Source organism: Glossina fuscipes, unplaced genomic scaffold (assembly GCF_014805625.2).
Source record: "Glossina fuscipes isolate IAEA_lab_2018 unplaced genomic scaffold, Yale_Gfus_2 27, whole genome shotgun sequence".
Taxonomy (NCBI): domain Eukaryota; kingdom Metazoa; phylum Arthropoda; class Insecta; order Diptera; family Glossinidae; genus Glossina; species Glossina fuscipes.
Window position 1 is genome coordinate 7,447,093 of NW_023998422.1, and position 19,792 is coordinate 7,466,884.

At 37.3% G+C, this 19,792-nt stretch overlaps 4 protein-coding genes across 5 annotated transcripts; 2 read left to right on the top strand and 2 right to left on the bottom strand.

The window, feature by feature from the left end:
* The first annotated feature begins 1,606 nt into the window (after positions 1–1,606).
* On the top strand, positions 1,607–5,027 carry LOC119636022 (spondin-1). The gene is made up of 5 exons (XM_038031093.1): positions 1,607–2,208; positions 2,269–2,861; positions 2,925–3,179; positions 3,251–3,422; positions 3,491–5,027. The coding sequence occupies exons 1-5, from the start codon at positions 2,037–2,039 to the stop codon at positions 4,963–4,965; spliced, it is 2,667 nt and encodes an 888-aa protein (XP_037887021.1). The 5' UTR covers positions 1,607–2,036; the 3' UTR covers positions 4,966–5,027.
* A 213-nt stretch (positions 5,028–5,240) lies between these two features.
* LOC119635645 (spondin-1-like) lies at positions 5,241–12,666 on the top strand. Of its 2 annotated transcripts, XR_005247096.1 has the most exons (8): positions 5,241–5,626; positions 5,694–6,085; positions 6,138–6,350; positions 6,412–6,669; positions 6,734–6,899; positions 6,970–7,298; positions 7,362–8,251; positions 10,201–10,256. XR_005247096.1 is itself a non-coding variant. In XM_038030544.1 (6 exons), exons 1-6 carry the CDS (start codon positions 9,296–9,298, stop codon positions 12,604–12,606), a joined length of 2,268 nt encoding a protein of 755 aa, XP_037886472.1. In that variant the 5' UTR covers positions 9,232–9,295; the 3' UTR covers positions 12,607–12,666. The 2 variants fall into 2 exon arrangements, 1 of the variants encoding a protein (XP_037886472.1); XM_038030544.1 differs by lacking the exons at positions 5,241–5,626; positions 5,694–6,085; positions 6,138–6,350; ... (2 more) ...; positions 6,970–7,298; positions 7,362–8,251 and adding exons at positions 9,232–9,488; positions 10,653–11,120; positions 11,261–11,432; positions 11,501–11,919; positions 11,983–12,666 and having other exon boundaries at positions 10,201–10,592.
* A 231-nt stretch (positions 12,667–12,897) lies between these two features.
* Positions 12,898–14,043, bottom strand: LOC119635646. Its single transcript, XM_038030546.1, has 2 exons — positions 13,628–14,043; positions 12,898–13,569 (listed from the first exon to the last, which is right to left on the bottom strand). Exons 1-2 carry the CDS (start codon positions 13,948–13,950, stop codon positions 13,152–13,154), a joined length of 741 nt encoding a protein of 246 aa, XP_037886474.1. The 5' UTR covers positions 13,951–14,043; the 3' UTR covers positions 12,898–13,151.
* Positions 14,044–16,519: 2,476 nt separating this feature from the next.
* Positions 16,520–19,689, bottom strand: LOC119635644 (protein HID1). The gene is made up of 3 exons (XM_038030543.1): positions 19,283–19,689; positions 18,118–19,227; positions 16,520–18,055 (listed from the first exon to the last, which is right to left on the bottom strand). Exons 1-3 carry the CDS (start codon positions 19,524–19,526, stop codon positions 16,734–16,736), a joined length of 2,676 nt encoding a protein of 891 aa, XP_037886471.1. The 5' UTR covers positions 19,527–19,689; the 3' UTR covers positions 16,520–16,733.
* Between the last annotated feature and the right edge of the window lie 103 nt (positions 19,690–19,792).

Genomic DNA, 19,792 nt, shown 5'->3' on the forward strand with positions numbered 1-19,792 from the left:
ATTCACAAGGACGTCGCTACTTGCTTACTTACTATATCAACGTTGCGGACTTATTCGAACATGTCATGTGAATATTCACATCAGAGTCTCTACGAGAAAAACATTCTGGATGTTACAATGCCTAAGATAAAGTTAATATATCTAAAGGGAAATGCCTTACACTTTAGTGTTTGCCCGTAGTTATTAAGAATGCATGCATAAAAGATCTCAGAATGGGAAAAATAAAAGCAAAAACACATCGCAACATGTATGTGAGCACATGTGAATTACTTATACATGCACTGATGCCGGAACCGGGTATAGTGTCTATGAATGTATATGTGTCGAATAGCATGATAAACATCTCACATATACAAGCATGTTATTGAATAATTTATTCTCTTAATTGAGAATGGAAAGCGAACGCTTGCTTTGCTTTGTGAACAGTTTGCACAGTTTGCCGATTAGCTTGGAACTTGCAACACATAGAAACGTTTAACGGTAAAAAATAATATTTTCATAAAATTTTTTTTTTCTTTTTTGTTTTATTTCGCCCGCATAGAATAATGCAAATATTGTCAATGAAGAGTAAATTACAAAGACAAAATTTCATTTTCAAATACGCCAAAGGAAATAATTAAGCGAATTAAACAAGAAAAAAAATAAATAAATAAATAAAACAGAAAAGGCAAAGAAAGCCAGAGATAATTAAATGAAATTTGAAATTGAATTAAAATTGAATTTATATATTAATTAATTGTATAAAGAAACCTTTAAAGTGTTTTGTTAAAAATTTACTACGACAGCCCTTAAATCGTGTTTGATAATAATGACCGAATGGTCGGTGCAGTAAACCTTTCAATTAATTTCAATTGTGACGCGAATTTTTCAATCGCAATGCATTGCAATGACAAAAGCAACAATAATACATAAGCACACACCCACACACACACAGTGATTTCGAAATGTTTTAATTAATAAAGTGAAAGAAAACACTTTCACACTTTGTTTACTACTAACTAATATGCGCCGATCATGATGCAGTGGATAGTGTTCAAAATAATTTTTTTTTTCTTTTTTTTTTTGTTAATAAATTAATTTTTTTTTTTGTATAAAACCTTATAAATATTTTTATTATCGTCTTACTTTAACATTGACATTCGATATGAAGCGAGTTTTATTAAAATTAATTTACAAAAACAAAAAAAACACTAAATATAGGAAATATTTAGTTAAGTTAATAGTGTTTATTTATGAGATTAATTAAATACTCGTTTCCTTGAATTTCTATTCCCTTCTTCTTGAGCCATCAATTTTTATTCCCGATCCACAAAGGATGGGGGGTATATTCATTGTGTCGAAACGCTTGCAACGGCCAGAAGAAAGCATCAGAGAGCCCTTAAAGTATATATCTTCTTAATTAGCATCAAATTCTAAATTGATTTAAGCATGTGCGTCCGTCGTTCCACCTATCCGTCTGTGTAATGTCTGTTGTAAACATTCTCTTAACCGCAAAAATGCAGCTATCGACTTCAAGTTCGACAGAAACATTGAAAGTTCTTCGGTGGGAAGACACGCCTACAGCACCACGTAATCTGAGAACATCTTTGTTTTTCGAAAGTAATAAGAAATTTGTTTTTCCCTCACTATTCATAAACTACAGCAGATAATTTCAAATTTGGAACTCATCGAAGAATATCCGTTTGATCATCCGCCCATCTGCCCGTCTATCCAACTATATAATATTCGTGGTAAGCCCTCTCTCTCTCACAAAAATGAAGATATCGCCTACAAATTTGCAAAAGCATTTGGGGAGCTTTCCGAAGAACACGCCTGTAACGCCCACGCCCCTACGCGACAGGAGCCTTCATCTCAAAAAATAAAAAGAAACCGCCTCGCCCCCTCCGCCACACATTATACCGCATGAAAACTTAATACTTTTACTTTTTTTGTCTTATTTAGGAGAACGGGGATGGATATAAAAGATTCGGTCACGACCGAATATACTTTTTGCACTTGTTACTATTACAGATTTCATCTATCATAACGTCAAGCAAATGAATAAATTGTCATTACTTCTCCTTCTAAGCGTTATTAAGCTCAACTTAATAACGGCTTGTAGTCGTATACCTCTGGGGACTACAGCCGCCAAATCACCAGTTGATGACAATTACGTAATTACTATAACCGGTAATCCCGATAGTTATATACCCGGTCAAAAATACAATGGTAGATACAATCGTATTATTTCCAAAAGCCTTCCACGTTAACTCCTCCTTTGCGTTTCAGTCTCCATTATCGCTTATAATGATCAAACATTCATTAGCTTCATGTTGGGCTTGGAAAATGAAAATGGTGATACCGTCAACTTGGATGCGGTAGGAACATTTGAAATCATTGATTTAGCTGAAACTCGTTACAGCCCCCGTTGCGCAAATTTAATAGAGAATACTAACACAAATGTTAAAAGTCGTATAGATGCTGTTTGGGTCGCGCCTATCGCCGCTGGAATGGGTTGTGTTATGCTGCGTGCCACTGTAGTACAGCATCGGGACGTTTGGTTTATGGATGATGGTTTCCTTACTAAACGGGTATGTGAAGAAGAAATTGATGATGTTGATACGCAGCCAAGTATTGTAGATCCTTGTTGTGCCTGCGATGAGGCCAAATACGAATTGACGTTTGAGGGTAAATGGTCACGTCATACTCATCCTAAAGACTTTCCTGCCAATAGTTGGCGCACACGTTTCAGTGACATAATCGGGGCATCTCATACTATCGATTATCGATTTTGGCAATATGGGGGTTTGGCAAGTGAAGGTCTACGCGAGGTAGCTGAGCACGGTTCTACCCGGACGCTGGAAAGTGAATTAAAGGAACAGGTGAATATGATATTATCGACATCTTGGATCCTTAACATCTTGCATCGGAACTTTTAACTCCAGAGTGATCAGATACGTACGATTATTAAAGCACGCGGTATATCTTATCCTAACGTTACGGGGAAAACATTTGCTGTATTTCGTGTAGACTCGCAGCATCATTTGATATCTTTGGTATCCATGATAGATCCTTCACCGGATTGGATTGTCGGCGTGTCAGGTTTGGAGCTTTGTTTGCCCAATTGTTCTTGGATCGAAAGTAAAATGCATAACCTATATCCTTGGGATGCGGGCACCGATAGTGGTCCTTCTTATATGGTTAGTGTACTCATAAGTCCGTACTACTACATGAAACTGTGTAAACTCGTTTCATATTTTTGCGTATACAGTCCGCCGATCAACCGCAGGTGCCTCCAGACGTGGTTAGACGAATTAAGTCAAATTTTCCCAATGATCCACGATCACCATTTTATGATCCTGATGCAGCTCCGATGAAACCCTTAGCCACCTTGTATATCAATCGAAGACGTCTGTACGAGAAAACTTGCGATAACACAGAAAGTAAACTAAGTTCCAGTGTTTTGTGTGCCAATCGCTTAACTTTGTTTATTCATGTTTAACCCAATTAGATGAAAATGATGCTCCCGAATGTGCTACTAATCCCTGGACACGCTGGGATGCGTGCAGTGCTAAATGTGGTCCGGGTAAACAATATCGCACTCGTGAATTTAAAGATCCGTTAATTGCACGCAAGTTCAAATGTCGCACAAATCTGCGTGAAGAACAGGATTGCGTAGGTCGTAAATGTGATTCGTTTGACGAATCTGAGCCAAGTGAAATTGATTCGGAAGGATTAAGCTATCCTGGGTCAGGTCCAAAAAATCCGGAATGTGCCATTTCCAATTGGACCGATTGGTCATCATGTTCCGCTACATGTGGGGCTGGGACTATGATGAGATCGCGCCAATACCTAAATCCCCGAGCAAAAAAAAAATGTCAGAAAGTAACTCGAATTCGTTTGCAAGAAACGAAGCGTTGCCAAGGCATTGATTGTGGCGGTGACATCGAAAATCCTGGCGGTGATGGTAACGGCGATTCGGAGACGGATAACCAGAACACTAGAGCTTTATATGGCAACTTAGATGATATTTATCGTTATAATAATTTCGAAAGTTACAGTCACCAACTAGATGATTATATACCACCCGAATGCGGTGTGTCACACTGGTCCGATTTTTCACCATGTTTGGGCCCTTGTGGTCGTACAGGCACACGTCAGCGAGAACGTAAAGTATGGAAAAAGGACGAGGTCTACGGAGTACGACGTCCCGATTACGATCCTAAATTGGATTCCTGCCGGCATATTAAGCGGAAAGAAGTAGTAAATTGTACACTATCAAGTTGCGATGCGATTGTCAAGCCTTTCTGCTATGAAGACCTTCAAGTTAGTCCTTGTCGCGACAGTGAAGTAGCCAACTATTGGTTTTATGATCACATGAGTGATCAATGCGCGATTTTTTGGGCCGATAAATGCGATAAAAATCGCAATAAATTCACGTCGAAAGAAGCTTGTGAAGAAACATGTCATTTGCCCCGTCAAAAATCAGAGTTACAAGGCGATGGTCTCAACATGAAACCGACCAACTGCCTAGTCTCTGATTGGGTAGGGCATTCCTGTAATGCTACTTGCGGTGAGGGTATACAGATTAAAACTCGTCGGGTTCTACGATCGCCTAAATATGGCGGTAAACCATGTCCCAAACATTTGGTACGTCTAGAAAAATGCTATCAACGATGTGATGATATATATTCGGTCGGTGATATAAGCTACGGCAGCTATAACGAAAGACGTCGTACTGGTCATCATTACCATCATCAACAGCAGCAAGACAAAGCCGAGGCCGAGAAAAACGAATGTCGCTACTCTGAATGGTCGGCTTGGACTCCGTGCACGGCCACTTGTGGAGATAATTCGTATCGCCAGAAAACACGCACTCTCGTCAACACCAATCTTAGTTATAAATGCAAAGACCGCGTACGAATGGAAAAATGTAAAATGCTCCCTTGTCAATTGAATGACAACGACGACGGTGATAAATGGTAGAGCGTCTACCATATCTAATTAGTTTGTACAACACAAAACAATAAAAAAAGTATTAAAAAAATATTTTATATATATATTCTCTATAGTACGGCTGAAGGGATCAGAGGGATACAGATGGCGGAAGAGGAGTGTTTGTGGTTCTGTCAAATATCTTTTCTTACGTTGTCATCTTAATGGTTGAGAAATGCTGGCTTATCAGTCAAGACGCGTGCCTTACTTATGAAAATCTTTTGCTTTTTTTTTTTTTTTTTTTTTTTTTTTTTTTTTGTCTATCATTCTCTTTTTTCTCGCTGTTACAATGCAATCAACCTCTAAACTCTAGACGGTAGTTAGTTTTGTAACTTAATTAATTGAGGTGACGAGATCAAGAGATGAGAGCGTTGAACTATTTGCTTTCAGTATAGTAGAGCGAACGGGCGGCCACTTGCTTATTAGATTTATTTTTAATTCAGTTGTTGTTTGCTTTTAAAGTGATCAGTAATGGATTTAAAATTTTTGTTGCTATACATTTTGATATTTTCGGAATTAGCCAGGATTTGTTTAAACGCCTGCAATCGTAAACCTCAGGGAGCCAACGGAGATCCATCGCCTGTCGATGCTAACTTTCATATGTTAATCGATGGCAATCCTTCGCATTACATAAACGGACAACGTTACAATCGTAAGTGCTTGATTCTCTAACTGCCTATGAAATGTTTCATCTTTTCGATTGATCACTTTATGCCAAGTTTCATTGTCTTCTACCAACGGATTGAAATTTATAAGTTTTACTTTGGTGGTGGAACCTGATTCATACGCCTTAACTTTGCCGGACCGCAATATGTTGGGTCATTTCGCAATAATTGACACAGCTGAAACGAAATTCAACGCTTTGTGCGAAAATATGGTCGAGAGTACCAATGCAAATGTAAAATCCCGTGTGGATATTAGCTGGATCGCTCCCACAAGTCCATATAGTAATTGCGTTGTTTTTAAAGTCGCTTTCTTACAACACCGACATGTTTGGTTTATTGACGATGGTGGTTTGTCGAAACGCTTATGCCCAGAGGAAATCGATGAAATAAACAGTCAAACGCCGCCGGTAAATCCTTGCTGCGCCTGTGATGAGGCTAAATATGAGGTGCGCTAGCGTTTCCTTTAGGAAAGCAATTTCTAGCTGTCTATCATTTTAGATAATATTGGAACGCAAATGGATGCGAAACACCCATGCCAAACAATTTCCTTCCGAGGCATGGCGTACGCGATTTGGTGAATTGCTGGGTGCTTCGCACACTTTAGAATATCGTTTTTGGCAATACGGCGGTTTGGCCAGTGCAGGTCTCAAAGAATTGGCAGAACATGGTTCCACAAAAGCCTTGGAAAGAGAAATTACAGAAACTGCAAGTGTAAGCTTAAGTCTCCAAAAAATCGTGCCGAGTAAGCGATTTTTTTATTTTTTACTCATAGGCGGGCGAAATACGAACCATAATTAAAGCCCCTGGTATTGGCTATAGGCAAAATTCCATTGCCACGACCATGGCTACCGTCAGAGTTGACGCTAAGCATCACATTCTTTCGTTAGTTGCAAAAATTGAACCTTCACCTGATTGGATTTTAGGCGTAGCCGGCTTAGAGCTATGTTTAGCCAATTGCACTTGGATAACCGAGAAGACTTTGAATTTGTATCCCTGGGATGTGGGAACTGATGCTGGTTCATCTTATATGGTAAATAAGATTTGAAATATCTGAGTAATAAAAACAATCTATCTATCGCAACGTATTGCTGCAGTCCCCCGATCAACCACAAATTCCCCCAGACGTTATAAGGCGTATTACGTCATCATATCCACGAGATTATCGTTCGCCTTTTTTCGATGAGTCGGGTGCACCAATGAAATCGCTAGCTACTCTCTACATAAATAGAAAGAAAATCTATGAGAAAGATTGCAGTTATAGTGAGTCGCTGGGCAATTTTTCGAATTTTGAATTCTACTTTTGATTAATAATTCTTTCCTTTCCTTTCAGATAAAAATGTTGCTTTAGAATGCTCGACTCATCCCTGGAATAATTGGACCGATTGCACATCCAAATGCGGTCCCGGCACTCAGTATCGTGTACGCGATTACAAAGATCCGGAATTGGCGAGACATTACAAATGCCGTCAAGTGTTGAGACAGAATCAAAATTGTATAGGCAATCGATGCGGTTTAACCTATAGTTCAGATATGACCGGTATAACAGAATGTGAACTCACTGAATGGAGCGATTGGACTGAGTGCTCGAAGAAATGTGGTCGCGGCTATCAAAAACGTCTTCGAGAATATATTAACGGTTACAACAAAGAAAGGTGTCAGGTCTGTGCCCGATTTTTTGTATACTACAAGAGTATCGCCTAATAAACATGTTCCTTTCCTTAGAGTGATGTGCGTCAAGATTTGCAAGAAACGCGTCGCTGTTACGGTCAAAATTGCGGCGGTTCTATTAATACTTCTTTCGATGATATATATTCGGAACCCTATGAGCCCCAAGATATTGAAGAAATCTACGAAATAGCGAAATTAAATCGTAAGCTCGTTAAAACACAAGCGATCCCAAAAGTTGGCTTGAGATCTGAGAGCAATTCGCTACGTTCGTTTAACATTAACAATTCCACGAAAGATGATACCGATCTTGATCAAGACTTAGTCGGCCAAACAGAAAATGTTACTCGCAAACAAAATGCAAAAGAATCAACGCAATATTTAATTGCGAATACAACAACAAGAAAACAAAATAATTCGCTTAACAACATGCTGCCGGATTATTGCATGGAGAGGCCTGTAGCGCCAAAGGCGTTCTGTAATAAAAATCGTGTTATTTTACAAAATTTTTGGTTTTATGACGCCGATGATATTCAATGTAAACTGTTTACAGCCGACAGTTGCGATACTAATCGCAACAAATTTCGTAAATTGGAAATCTGTGAGGAAAAATGTTTAAAACGTCACATAAACGAGAGGGAGGAGGTTAAGGTAAAAGCTGCTCAACAGCCTAAAGAAAAAAGGAGTGCAATATATATAAAGCGTACCTTTTGAGTTATGAAAAGTGCAAATTTCTAGCAGAGAGAGCTGGAGAGAGAGAGAGAGAGAGAGAGAGAAAAGCAGTTAAAGGCCTCTCTTTTTTGTCTTTCTGCAGAAATCTTTGGATTAACATTGAATTTCTACTAACCTAGCTTAAGATGAAGTGATAACACACAGAGAGCTATGTAAAGATAAGAGACATCGAATGTGAAGAAAACTTGAGGCGAATTTTGTATACCTTTCAGCAGGTGGAAGGAAGCTATTTTACTTTAGATATTAATTAAATAAAAATTTTCAAACATCAGTCGACACAATCAATCGTTTATTGAATAGATAAACTATGAAATTTATCGCATGATTACAATGATCCTGCGGCTATCCCGATATACTTAAAGTTTAAATCAAACTTTTTATTATCTTCTCATCCATTTACATACAAACAATTTATCGCTTGTCGATGATAATCAATTCGCATAAACGTAATCGAATTCCACAGTGCTCCCCATCATACCTTTCTCTCAACAGGTAAACAGCATTGTCGATTGCGTTGCACGTTGCGCTGAAATCGTACAAAACTCTCTCAACTTATCTTGAGCAGAATACGCTATGTCCATTGATTACTTACACTTCTCTTGGTGCATTAATAGAGATAGTTCACAATGATACCTTCAAGACCAAGCACTCCATTTTTATGAGTACAATCGCATCTCTCATGAGACTTCGTTTTGCTTACCATCGGTAACTTATTAGCGGAAGTGTTTAGCAAAAACTTTACCTTAGAGTTAGGATTGATTTTTGTATAGAATTCCTCATAATCCTTGAAATGCTTTTTGGGAACTTGCAGAAAACGACCCGAGAAGCATAAATTGGAGCAACACTCTCGTCTCGGGATTATGAAATTCTTACTCGAATTCGAAAATTTTTCGCAGAGTCACTCATTTTGTTCCCGTCGCGTAAATATTCTCTTAGAGAAAGTCTTATGAAAAGCATATGGTCGTTCGAAGGCATCTGGCGCTCTGGCGCATCCGGTTAATTTAATCACTTTCTAAGGCCGTAATGACGCCAATGTATTTAATTAACTTACCATATATTTTACGTTTTATAAAAGCGAAGAGAGCGATTTTGAACTCTAAGTTAGTCTTATCAATAATCCATTCGAACTCATCGGCTTAGAAACGGCCAGCAACTTGAAATTCAGTATAGGACAAAACTCGAAGCAGTAAACAACAAATGAAAAGCTTTGTATTAATTAAAATAGAATTAGAAAAATTAACTAAAGGATTGAAAGAGAAATGTCATTTGCTTTGTTTACACGTTTCATTTTAACTGTGATCCTCTTACAAAAAGGGCAAAATCAAATTTTCGCTCGAAAATGCAATCGTTACCCTTCGAATACATTTGCGGCCAAATCGCCTGTGGATGATAATTATGCAATTTTAATATCGGGTAATCCGAATACCTACATATTGGGACAAAGCTACAATAGTAAGTAAAAATACTCGTGCCTGGCGCCAGAATGTCTGCTTGCAGTAATGTAGTAGTAATGAGTAACAGAAAACTGAAGATTGATAGTAAAACTCTCTCTGAGAAAGTATTAGTGTTAGTAGTCAATACAAATAAATGATAATATTAAAGCAACGTCTGTGCGTAACTTTTACAAAAGCGTGATTGCCTTTCCAAGTAAGTTCGCATGTTATTGAACTTGAAAATTAAAAAAAAAACAAATTTCGTTCTCAAATATTGCGCGTTTGATTTAATGAAATGAAAAAAGAAAAACAGAAATATCACAAGGCCGTCTATCTTAAGCATTCAACTGATAAGATTCGTAGCTACTTGTACGTTAATTTCAATTTCCCGGAATTCATTTCAGCAAATTTGCTTATGCGTTTTGTTTACAAAATTGGAAATTTTCCCATTAATGACGAAACTATTTCAACTTGTTTTTACACTCTTCCAAAGAAGAAGAAGCAGAAAATTCAGGTGAAAATTCGAATAATGAAAATTATTGAAAATATTGAAAAACTTGTATAGGGCTACTTGTATTATCAAATAGAAGAATAAGACATCTCGAAGGTTAAAGGAAGGATTTGGCAAACGATTTGCGAACTTCCACCTACGCAATCGGTATTCTTGGCACGAATTGCCCTAAACTCCTTTCCTTGCTTTATGATCAGGAACGTCTTGTTTTCATTTTCAGTTTCCTTACAATCCTATAATGGTCAGCGTTTTCTGAGTGCCAAAGTGACATTGGAAAACGATCAAGGTGGTAAAAGTTTCTACGAGGATTTGGGTCGTTTCAATATTATTGATTCGGTGGCTACGCGTTACAGTACCGATTGCATTAATATGATCGAGACAACAAATACCAATCCTAAGAAGAGATTGGACGTTGAATGGATCGCTCCTAGTACAGTGGGCATGGGTTGCATTCTAATACGTGCAACTGTTCTACAGCACCGAGACGTTTGGTTTATGGACGATGGCGGTCTAACTAAACGTATATGTGAAGAAGTGATCGATGATCTCGAAAGTCAAAAGAAAGATTCAGAAGAGCGGTTATGTTGTGCCTGCGATGAGGCACGGTATGAAGTAAGTGTAATAACGATCGCAATATAAACGAAATCGTTGCAAAAATTATTTTCTTTACAGATAACTTTTGAGGGTTTGTGGTCGCGTAACTTACATCCCAAAGATTTTCCCGATCGTCTTTGGACTGTTCGCTTCAGTGATGTAGTGGGGGCTTCTCATACATCCGATTATCGATTTTGGGATGTCGGAGCTTTAGCTACAAATGCTATGCGTGAATTTGTTGAACACGGCTCGACACGTTCGTTAGAAGCAAGCTTCAATGAAGATTATCGGTTAGGTAAAGTGCGAACTATAATTAAGGCCAGAGGTCCAGCATTTCCGAATTTAAATGGGCAGTCATTGGCTTCTATACGCGTAGATCCGTCCAATCATCAGTTTTCTCTGGCCAGCAAACTCGAACCGTCACCTGACTGGTTTGTAGGAGTATCGGGACTGGAATTATGTTTGGCTAACTGCACTTGGCTGGAAGAAAAGCAAATAAATTTATATCCCTGGGACGCGGGTACAGACGCAGGTCCCACTTATACGGTAAGCAAGCAAATTCTTTTCTCAGGGTATACTAACTGCATCGTTCCCCATTAATAATTACTTATATGCTTTTATGATCCCTCGAACTGATGAATTCTCGCTAAGACAATTATAATTTTTCTGCTTTTCAATTTACGTAGTCCGCCGATCAACCGCAAGTACCACCGGATGTTATAAGACGAATGCGTTCAGATTTTCCATCAGATGCCCGCTCGCCTTTTTATGACGAAACCGGGGCGCCTATGAAACCCTTGGCCTCTTTAAGGATACATCGAAAACGTATATATGAACGTAATTGCAAAGATAAGGAATGTGAGTGAAATAAATCTAAATTTTGAATAATTTTACACTCCTTCTTTTTTTTTCGTCCCTTCCGTTAGCTGATAATGCCGAAAATCTACCGCGCGAATGTCTTACGCATCCTTGGTCGAAGTGGTCAAAATGTTCGGCCGAGTGTGGCGAAGGCTTTCAAGATCGTTCGCGCGTATACAAACAAGAAGAAATGGCAAAAATATATAATTGCGACGCGATGGTGGCGACAAGACAAGAGCGCCCTTGTCAAGGAAACAATTGTGATAATTTGCCATTGACAAAAACTGGAACCTATGCTTTCCGGAAAACATCCTTTACGGAGGCAGATCGTAAAGGCAATTTTCTAATATCCACAGAGAAAATAAGATCAGCCAAATGTGAGATAGGTGCCTGGTCGCCTTGGTCTCAATGCAATAAAGCTTGCGGCGAAGGAATAATGATAAGACGACGTTATTATTTGAATTCCGAAGAAGAAGAAGAATGCCATGTAAGCTAAAATTGTAAAAAGCATTTTAAGAAAATTCTCCAAAATTTATTGCTTTCTAAGCAGAGATTGCGTTTTCTAAAACTTGTTGAATATAAGAAGTGCTTTGGTCGCAATTGTTTAGGAGAAGTTCATCAAAGTTTCGAAACCCTTGAAAATACTAATGAAAGCGAAGAGGAAGAAAACGTTGCGAACTACGACAATCCGATGGAGTATGACGAGTACAAGGAAAACAATTTAATTAGAAATTACAAAGATTTTGGCGCCCATCTTGAGTCGGCCAATTTGTTGCGTGCCAATAGCGATGAAGAACAGCAAGGCTCACCTAAAAATGCTCTTTGGGATGCCGAAGGACGCCGTAAGCTTCAGTACGGCTTCGATCAAAAATATCCAAGGGATCACATTATACCACAACTTTGTTATAAAACTTTAAAAAATTTTAAATGTAGCGATCCAACGGTGATTAAGAATTATTGGTTCTACAATGTCTGCACCGACCAGTGCATGCTATTTGCTGCCGACATATGCGATCGTAACTTAAACCGCTTCCAATCGATGGAGAATTGCGAAAAAGTTTGTCAAAAGCCTATTCGGCAAATGGGTCCACATTATCTTAAACTTAAACAGGATATGGCATGCTCATCGCCAACTAGGAAATGGTGGCGGATATCAAAACGGAAGCCTTACTAGCAAACAATACTAGCAAACAATACTTTGATAAAGATTGAAATTTTATTAAAATTTTTTTGCAACTCAAATTTTAAATTAATGCTCAAAATTTAATCATAATTGTTCTTAAAATTAATAGTCGACAAGTGCGGCTGCTACTTTTCTGACTCAGATGCTACATTTTCCGAACGACGTGGCTTTTCATAGGGTGATGGATTTGTGGGCGGATATGGATGTGGGTGTTGAGGTGGACCTAGATGTGGGCGAAGATTTGGATGGGAGTAGTCGTGATGTGGATTGTGTGGATGACGTGGATGGGAATGGGGATGACGAGGTGGGGGTGGATTTAAAGTGGGATGATGAGGTCTCTTTTTCTTTTCCTTCTCTTCCGGTTTTTTATTTTCCTTCAAAATGCGATGCCATAGAAAGTATTTTGTAAAAATAAATAACGAAACAATAAGGAAAATAGTAAAGCCACTGGGGTGTGGAAAATGTTCACTATGCATCTGTCTAATACACATATTCAAGCAGAAATTTTTTTTTGAACAGCTCGCACCATGTCTGAGTCAGGCCTGACTCGGCGAAAGTTTACCGCAGTCTGCGTTTTCAGTTGCCAAATTTGTTACTGGTAATATGCTGAATTTTATAGCCGTTCCCTTTGAATGCTTCTGTACAATTTTTCCCAAAGCTACTTCGGGAGTTTTAATAAAAGTTTCAATAGATTTAAAAATCTGATCACACTTTGCTGTATCATTTCCTGTGCTCTGTATTAATATACGCACTTCGTGACCTTTACTCAACCATTTAGCAATATTCTTTAAACGTGCATTCAAATCGTTTTCAGAAATCCGAGAACCAATGTTTAGAGATTTTTCGGTTTTTTTTTGTGCAGGCTTTGTTGGTATTACAGCTGGTGCATCGTTGGAGTCTTTGCTTTTTAATTCTGATAGTTCTTCGACTAATATTTCAGCATTAGTTAATAATCTGAAATGTATGAAAAACGTTGATACCATTTGCATCCCAATGGGTTTCTTTACTTTACTTGTACACCGGCCTTTGAGTCTTCGTATCTAACTCCTGCAATTGTATTAGATGCATAGCTCTTCTCTTGGCCAAATTTTTTGCTTCTTCCAGTGTAGTTACCGACACGTTTTGATTTTGTATTAAGGTTATCTTTACAGGATTTTTCGATTTTTTAACCTCATTAGGAATCTTTGTTGACGTTGTGCTCATCCGCTTTCTACATAAGTTCCGAAAGTTTCCAGAAGCTTCCTTTGCCTGATATGCATCGCGTAGATTTCCAGATTTAGTTAAAAAGCAACGTATACTATTGAGAAGAGCTACGGATTTTAATAATGATGACATCTTTTTTTCCAAAAATTTCACAAGTTTTTGGTTTCTCTTTTTTTAATTTCCTTATTTAACAATTTATTTATCATTTTCGAAACAGCTGTTCTATGTAGTGCGACTATATATCCAACCATTTATTTCCTTCGTTTAAACGTACCTGTCTAACAGCTGATTATGACAATGAGTAATTTTCTTAAACATTGGCAACTCTATGTTTAAAAATTATAGATTATTGCCAAACAAAGTATTATAAAATAAACAACAAGTGCTTCGCGTTTTGGCCGCTTTGTAAGCAATTTTTGGAAGAAATAAAAAAGACAAAGAATTGAAAGAAACTTAAGATTTTAATAGACGTTACATTTTAAGTTGGCTAAGTAGCAAACCAATTAAAACATCATTCTCCATTACACTAGGCTCTGTCCCCTTGCCTGCCAAAGCAGTAGAGATAAAACAAAACAAGTTCAAATTGACCATCTGCTAATCTTCAAGTCATAAACCTGGCTCGCTAATCCAAACCTTGTACGATTATCATCACAGATAGTTCCTTTGTCACAGCAACTATCTGAAACTCTTTAAATTCCAGTTAAAATTCCATTAACGTAACTTAGGCAATACAATTGCCACTTACGGAGACAAAATGCAAATTCTTTAGGTACCAATACATATTGGTCAAGTTGCTAAGGACATTATTTCATCTTCGTACCGACTCAATTTATGTTTCCTTTGCATTCGCTTCCGATCGAATCATAAAATATATCAAATATCGACTTTGATCGTATTTTTTGAAATCCGCTTTCAAGAAAACCGTTTATAAATAAATCGTAAGGTTGTTTGTGTATGGAGAAATAAATATATAAATATGTATAATATTTGCAATTTTGAGCTCTTTATTATATACAACAAACCAATTAAATCCTTATTTATTTATTCTATCTTTTTTATAGATACTGTGTTTTTAGAATGTTAACTATACACTAATGATTCTTTTCATAATTCTTTTGAGTTCAAAGTTTGAGAAGTATATATAACTGATTAAAAAGTCAAACAAGTAAGAAAGTTATATTCGCTTGGCTGAGTCTCGCAAAAATTAGCAACGGTGTCTACCATATTCATTTCAGAATTAATCCATTTTTAGGCAGATAATAAATCTTCATTTGAGGAATGTACAAAATAGTTTTAAACATTCCGTCTTGTTCGCACAAAACCACAAAAAAGTGCAAAAATAATATGTACTCACTTGTAACATTGTGTGGGCATGGCCGATTTTTTCCATTTGCACAAAGAGTAAAGAGTAGTGGAAAATTTCAGCCTTCGAACTTTAATAATTTCCTCTTACATATAATCAACGACGAGAAAATTAAGGTCAAGCATTTGCATTTTACATGCTAATCGACTTCTAAAATAGCTACTCATCCAATTTGCAATTGCAGACGGTTACGGTTAAGCATATGTGTGCTATACCATTTCCAAAATTTGAACACACACATTCGGAGTTCCTACTCCCCATGCATATCTTTAAAATACCAAGAGAATGTATTGATTATATATTTGGCCTTAATGAAACGATTCTAGACTAGTCGTGTAATTTATTTTGCCTATCTATTTAAAAAATAAAGCGAACCACATGCTACTTGTTTATATTTACTTAATTTCTTTAATCACCGCGAAGGACAAAGGTATATTTATTTGTCCCAACATCCAGATGAAAATTTCAGAGACCCCCTAGAGCATATATATTGTCGGTCAGTATCAAATCCTGAATCGAATTAAGCATGTCCGTCCACCCTACGGTTAGTAAACTTGTATCTCTGTGTAACGTCTGAGGTAAATAGTCTCCTGGTCGCAAATATGAACACATCGGCTTCAAATTTTGCATAAGCATTGATTATTCTTGTGATCAAAGAACACCATACAATATGAAGTGGGAACACGTCTATTTCAAAAGGCAGAGAAAATTCGGTCTTTCGTTTGTTACTTGTAAACTACAATAGATAAAACGGTAAACATTATATGTGCAATTTCTGCACATGTGTACAAAAATGCAATATTATTGGGTACCGAGAGTTTTTTTTTTTTTTGCTTTCCTTTTAAGAAAAAAGTGCAATGTACAAAAGTTTCTGCCGAATGCAATTATCTTAATTGTTTTATATAAATAATTTTTTTAGTAGTTAATTTTGATAGCATTTTGTTAATAATATATATACTTTGTTTATGTAAGCTCGATATGGCATCCAAAATTGTATGTAACCCTTCTTGACTATATTCATATAATTTCGAAACTATAAAGCATTTGTATTTGGTGATTGTACGTAATAATAATAAATATTAGTAAAAAAGTAAACAAACATCGTCGAAAAATTCAATGAAAATTTTACTCATGAGGAAACATCCGCTTGCTTTGGCTCATTGACGTAATCAATTAAGAAAGCTCAGTATATTTTTAAGTTTAAAGCCATGTGTTTTATTTTTATAAATTTTTTAATAACTTATTTATTTTATATTAGGTTACATAAATTTTCATTTTCTCATTGCTGACAAACGATAAAATTGAAAATGTAAAGACCATATGCGATGATAACAAAATACGTAAGCATTTAAATTAAAAGCGCGACATAAATTTCAACTAAAATGTTTATTACAATATAAAGCTTTTGTAGAAATACTTTCGTCTTAAAGTAATTAAATATTTATGTATTCATAAAAATTATTTTGCATCCAAAATATAAGCTAAAAAAGGAATGCGTAAAGATAGAGGGAGTGAGATATTGAGTGAGGGACGGAAATTTTTCGTATATTTTTTAGACTCTTTGGATTTCGAATAGTTTTACTTCTGTGTCATACCACACAGCTGGTTCAACATTTCGTAAATAGATAACACCCCAAATGTAGGTACGAAACCAAGCGGTTGTTCCAGAATTCGCTTGGTATTTTCTTATTAATATTGGATGCGGCACAGGCAGAAGTCCAACTAAAGTGCCATGTTGCAAAAATTTCAATATTTCCGACTCATCAGTTAAACCTTTGTCAATGCAAATTTTCTCCACTTGCGGTACCAGGACTTGTAGCAAACGCATTATAGTTTGCAATGGCAATTTGGATCGCCAAGATACTATCCATTCGGGGGTAGGCGTCCAGACTTCTGGAGATGGTTGCGGCACAATTCTTATACTACCCCTTTGAGATACAGCCAGGCGATGATTTCTTTTATTAGGCGTACTCACCTCAGTAATCTCATGGTCATTAGGACTGCTAGATGAACTTTTTTCAGTGTTGTTTTTCCCGAATGGTGCTATATCGGAGGTGCCATCAATAGTAGGCGTTTGATCAGTGCACACGGGATGTGCCTGTTCACGTTCGGTCATTTGACTAATGCCAGGCGTTTCCAGCAAGGATGTTTTTAACGTGCCTGGCTCAGCCGGCAAAGCGGTTATAGAGCTTTCCGCTTCTTTTCCATTATCGTCTTCCAGGGTATCGGCGTTGGCTTCTAATATGCTTGCAGGCAGACAATGTGGCACATCAAGTTCATCTTCGTCTTCTTCATCTTCGTCATCATCAATGTCTTCTTCTTCTTCTTCGGATTTAGAAATTTGCTTAGCACAGTGGTTAGTATTAGCATTAGTTGCTAAACGCCTTTGACGTACTGGGGGTAAATTGAATTTGCCAACTTTGCGTCCACTTAAACATTTAGCTATACCAGCCATATCAGTTGGCAGGTTAGCCATTCCGTGAAATACATGACGCTTTCTTATGATAGTGTAAACTAAATTGGAATTGCCATCAAATTGATATTGAATGATATTGTTAAATATCTCTAATAAAAAGAAAACTAGATGATGATTGCTTGGGGCAGAGAGTAGAAACCATGGTGTACTAAATGCTTCCAATAAATGCAAGAGTTTTACACTCGCCACCATAGACAAAGTTTTCAAGTAAGGTGATACATTAACAAGTATAGTAAGCAAGCAATCGAAGAGGGGCTGTAAGCGTTGATGACCAGTTGCAATAATTTTATGAAAAACCGTTATTAAGAGATCAGCGTGAGTGCCGGTAAAGACCGGAATATCCATGGGGACAGTGGCGGTATAAGGTTTATTTAAGCGTACTCCGAAATTTCTTTCGCCTAAAAATAAAAATTAATTTGCCAAAGTTACAACAACCTTATGAACCCATTTTGTACCTCACCTGATAATAACAGTAATATGAAAACACCAATATGCATTAACCCCACACGTGATTGATCAGCACGAGAATAATTGAGGTGATATAGAATCGGTATCAAAATATCCAAAACGTCTGAGCTTTTTAAGACGAAGTACAAAAATTTTTTATTATAATCACAAATTTTCCAAAAGAGTATGAGCAACTCCTGGTGGCAATGTAAACGTTTCGTGGAGTTAGGTAAATAATTCTGAACTAGAGGATTATTTAAAAGCCTGGTTATGCCCTTTAAAATGAAATGGAAATCTTCATCTCGATGGACGCGCGACAAATAATTGATAAACAAATTATCACCACATCCGTCCACATCATAGGGTGATGGAATTATGGGCACCTTTAATTGACGTTGCATTTCTAGTTGTTGTTGTTGCTGTTGTATAATCATGTCATGATCAAGGGTAACAATCAAAATTTGCAGGCATGCTTCAACTAAAGGCTCCGTGGTGTCAGTGAACAGCAAGTGATTGTAAGGTACTCCAAAACCTACAGGATCGTAAGCGCACACCGTGTTCAGCAAAGAAGTGAACAAAGGCAAAGCATGACGATTATCGGCTGAAGTAAAGTACGCAATCCATTTGTTGGGCTCGTTCGACTGCTGCGGCACACGAAACATGGGCTCCGAAAAACAAGTTAACAATAATTTCAATATTTCTGTTCTGCGTCTCTCCATATGCGCATTTTTGGGTGGAGAATGGGCAAAGCCCACTCCTGACTCCCAAATATACTCGCAACTATCTATATTTGCCAATTCCTCCGCCTTGTCAGGACCAGCGCGCCTGGCAGCCGTCACAGTAAAATCTGGGCAGAATAACAAGTCACATAATGCATTCAGCAGAGACTGAGCTAAAGGTACGGTCTGATTTTGACCATGCGATCGTTCATCTTTTCCTTCTTCACTTTCAGCGGCGGAAAGATGATGCTGCTCTTTACTATTTAAGTATTGCTTATCTTGGGCTGGCAAACTACTCCAGAAAAAATCCCGCCATTTTTCATCCTCAAATATGTACGGTATTATTCTTATCAGCAGTCGCACACAATTCAGGACACATTGCTGCTCGGCTTGTGTCCTACAACCTATAAAATAATAATGTTAAAATAAAAATTTGCTTTTTTTAAATGAATACAAAACTGCTATCAACCGCCTCCGCTAATTTTTCAACAGCCTTATAACATAGTGTGGCCAAATTCGCCGGATTATCGTTTCGTATGTTCCGTATTTCGTTGGGTGTAACTAAGACAAAAACATCTTCCAATGTAGTCTGATGCCCTGTCCAAAACTGTTCCCAAAACGGATCATCAGCATCAATTCTTTGATTTTTTTGCGTTAATACAATAGCTTTGCGGAAATTTAACTTTGAATCTGTATTTCCCATACTGTATGGGATTAAGTATGTTTTCTGTTTTAGTAAACTCAGGGAATGTTTTCAGAGCACCTTAGAGTTTTAAATAATTACAAGAAAAATTTTAAATTCCTTGAGTTGACTTTTACACAATATTTTTATCTTATCCAATAAGGCTTACAACGTACTAACAAATTTTTCCATTTGGCAAATTGCGATGGAAAATATTTCAATTTTTATCGGTATTTCTTGACGACGATAATTTCGATACCCATGAGATGGCCAAATCCGATTATTAA

Excerpts from the sequence above, each read along its gene's own strand:
- LOC119636022 (XM_038031093.1), top strand. The coding sequence starts at position 2,037 with ATGAATAAATTGTCATTACTTCTCCTTCTAAGCGTTATTAAGCTCAAC. Across the intron at positions 2,209-2,268 it reads ACCCGGTCAAAAATACAATG|TCTCCATTATCGCTTATAAT; the intron begins GTAGATACAATC and ends TTTGCGTTTCAG. Across the intron at positions 3,180-3,250 it reads ATAGTGGTCCTTCTTATATG|TCCGCCGATCAACCGCAGGT; the intron begins GTTAGTGTACTC and ends TTGCGTATACAG.
- LOC119635645 (XM_038030544.1), top strand. The coding sequence starts at position 9,296 with ATGTCATTTGCTTTGTTTACACGTTTCATTTTAACTGTGATCCTCTTA. Across the intron at positions 9,489-10,200 it reads ATTGGGACAAAGCTACAATA|TTTCCTTACAATCCTATAAT; the intron begins GTAAGTAAAAAT and ends TTTCATTTTCAG. Across the intron at positions 11,121-11,260 it reads ACGCAGGTCCCACTTATACG|TCCGCCGATCAACCGCAAGT; the intron begins GTAAGCAAGCAA and ends CAATTTACGTAG.
- LOC119635646 (XM_038030546.1), bottom strand. The coding sequence starts at position 13,950 with ATGTCATCATTATTAAAATCCGTAGCTCTTCTCAATAGTATACGTTGC. Across the intron at positions 13,570-13,627 it reads ACTCAAAGGCCGGTGTACAA|ATTATTAACTAATGCTGAAA; the intron begins GTAAAGTAAAGA and ends CATACATTTCAG.
- LOC119635644 (XM_038030543.1), bottom strand. The coding sequence starts at position 19,526 with ATGGGAAATACAGATTCAAAGTTAAATTTCCGCAAAGCTATTGTATTA. Across the intron at positions 19,228-19,282 it reads AGCGGAGGCGGTTGATAGCA|GTTGTAGGACACAAGCCGAG; the intron begins GTTTTGTATTCA and ends ATTATTTTATAG. Across the intron at positions 18,056-18,117 it reads CATATTACTGTTATTATCAG|GCGAAAGAAATTTCGGAGTA; the intron begins GTGAGGTACAAA and ends TTTTATTTTTAG.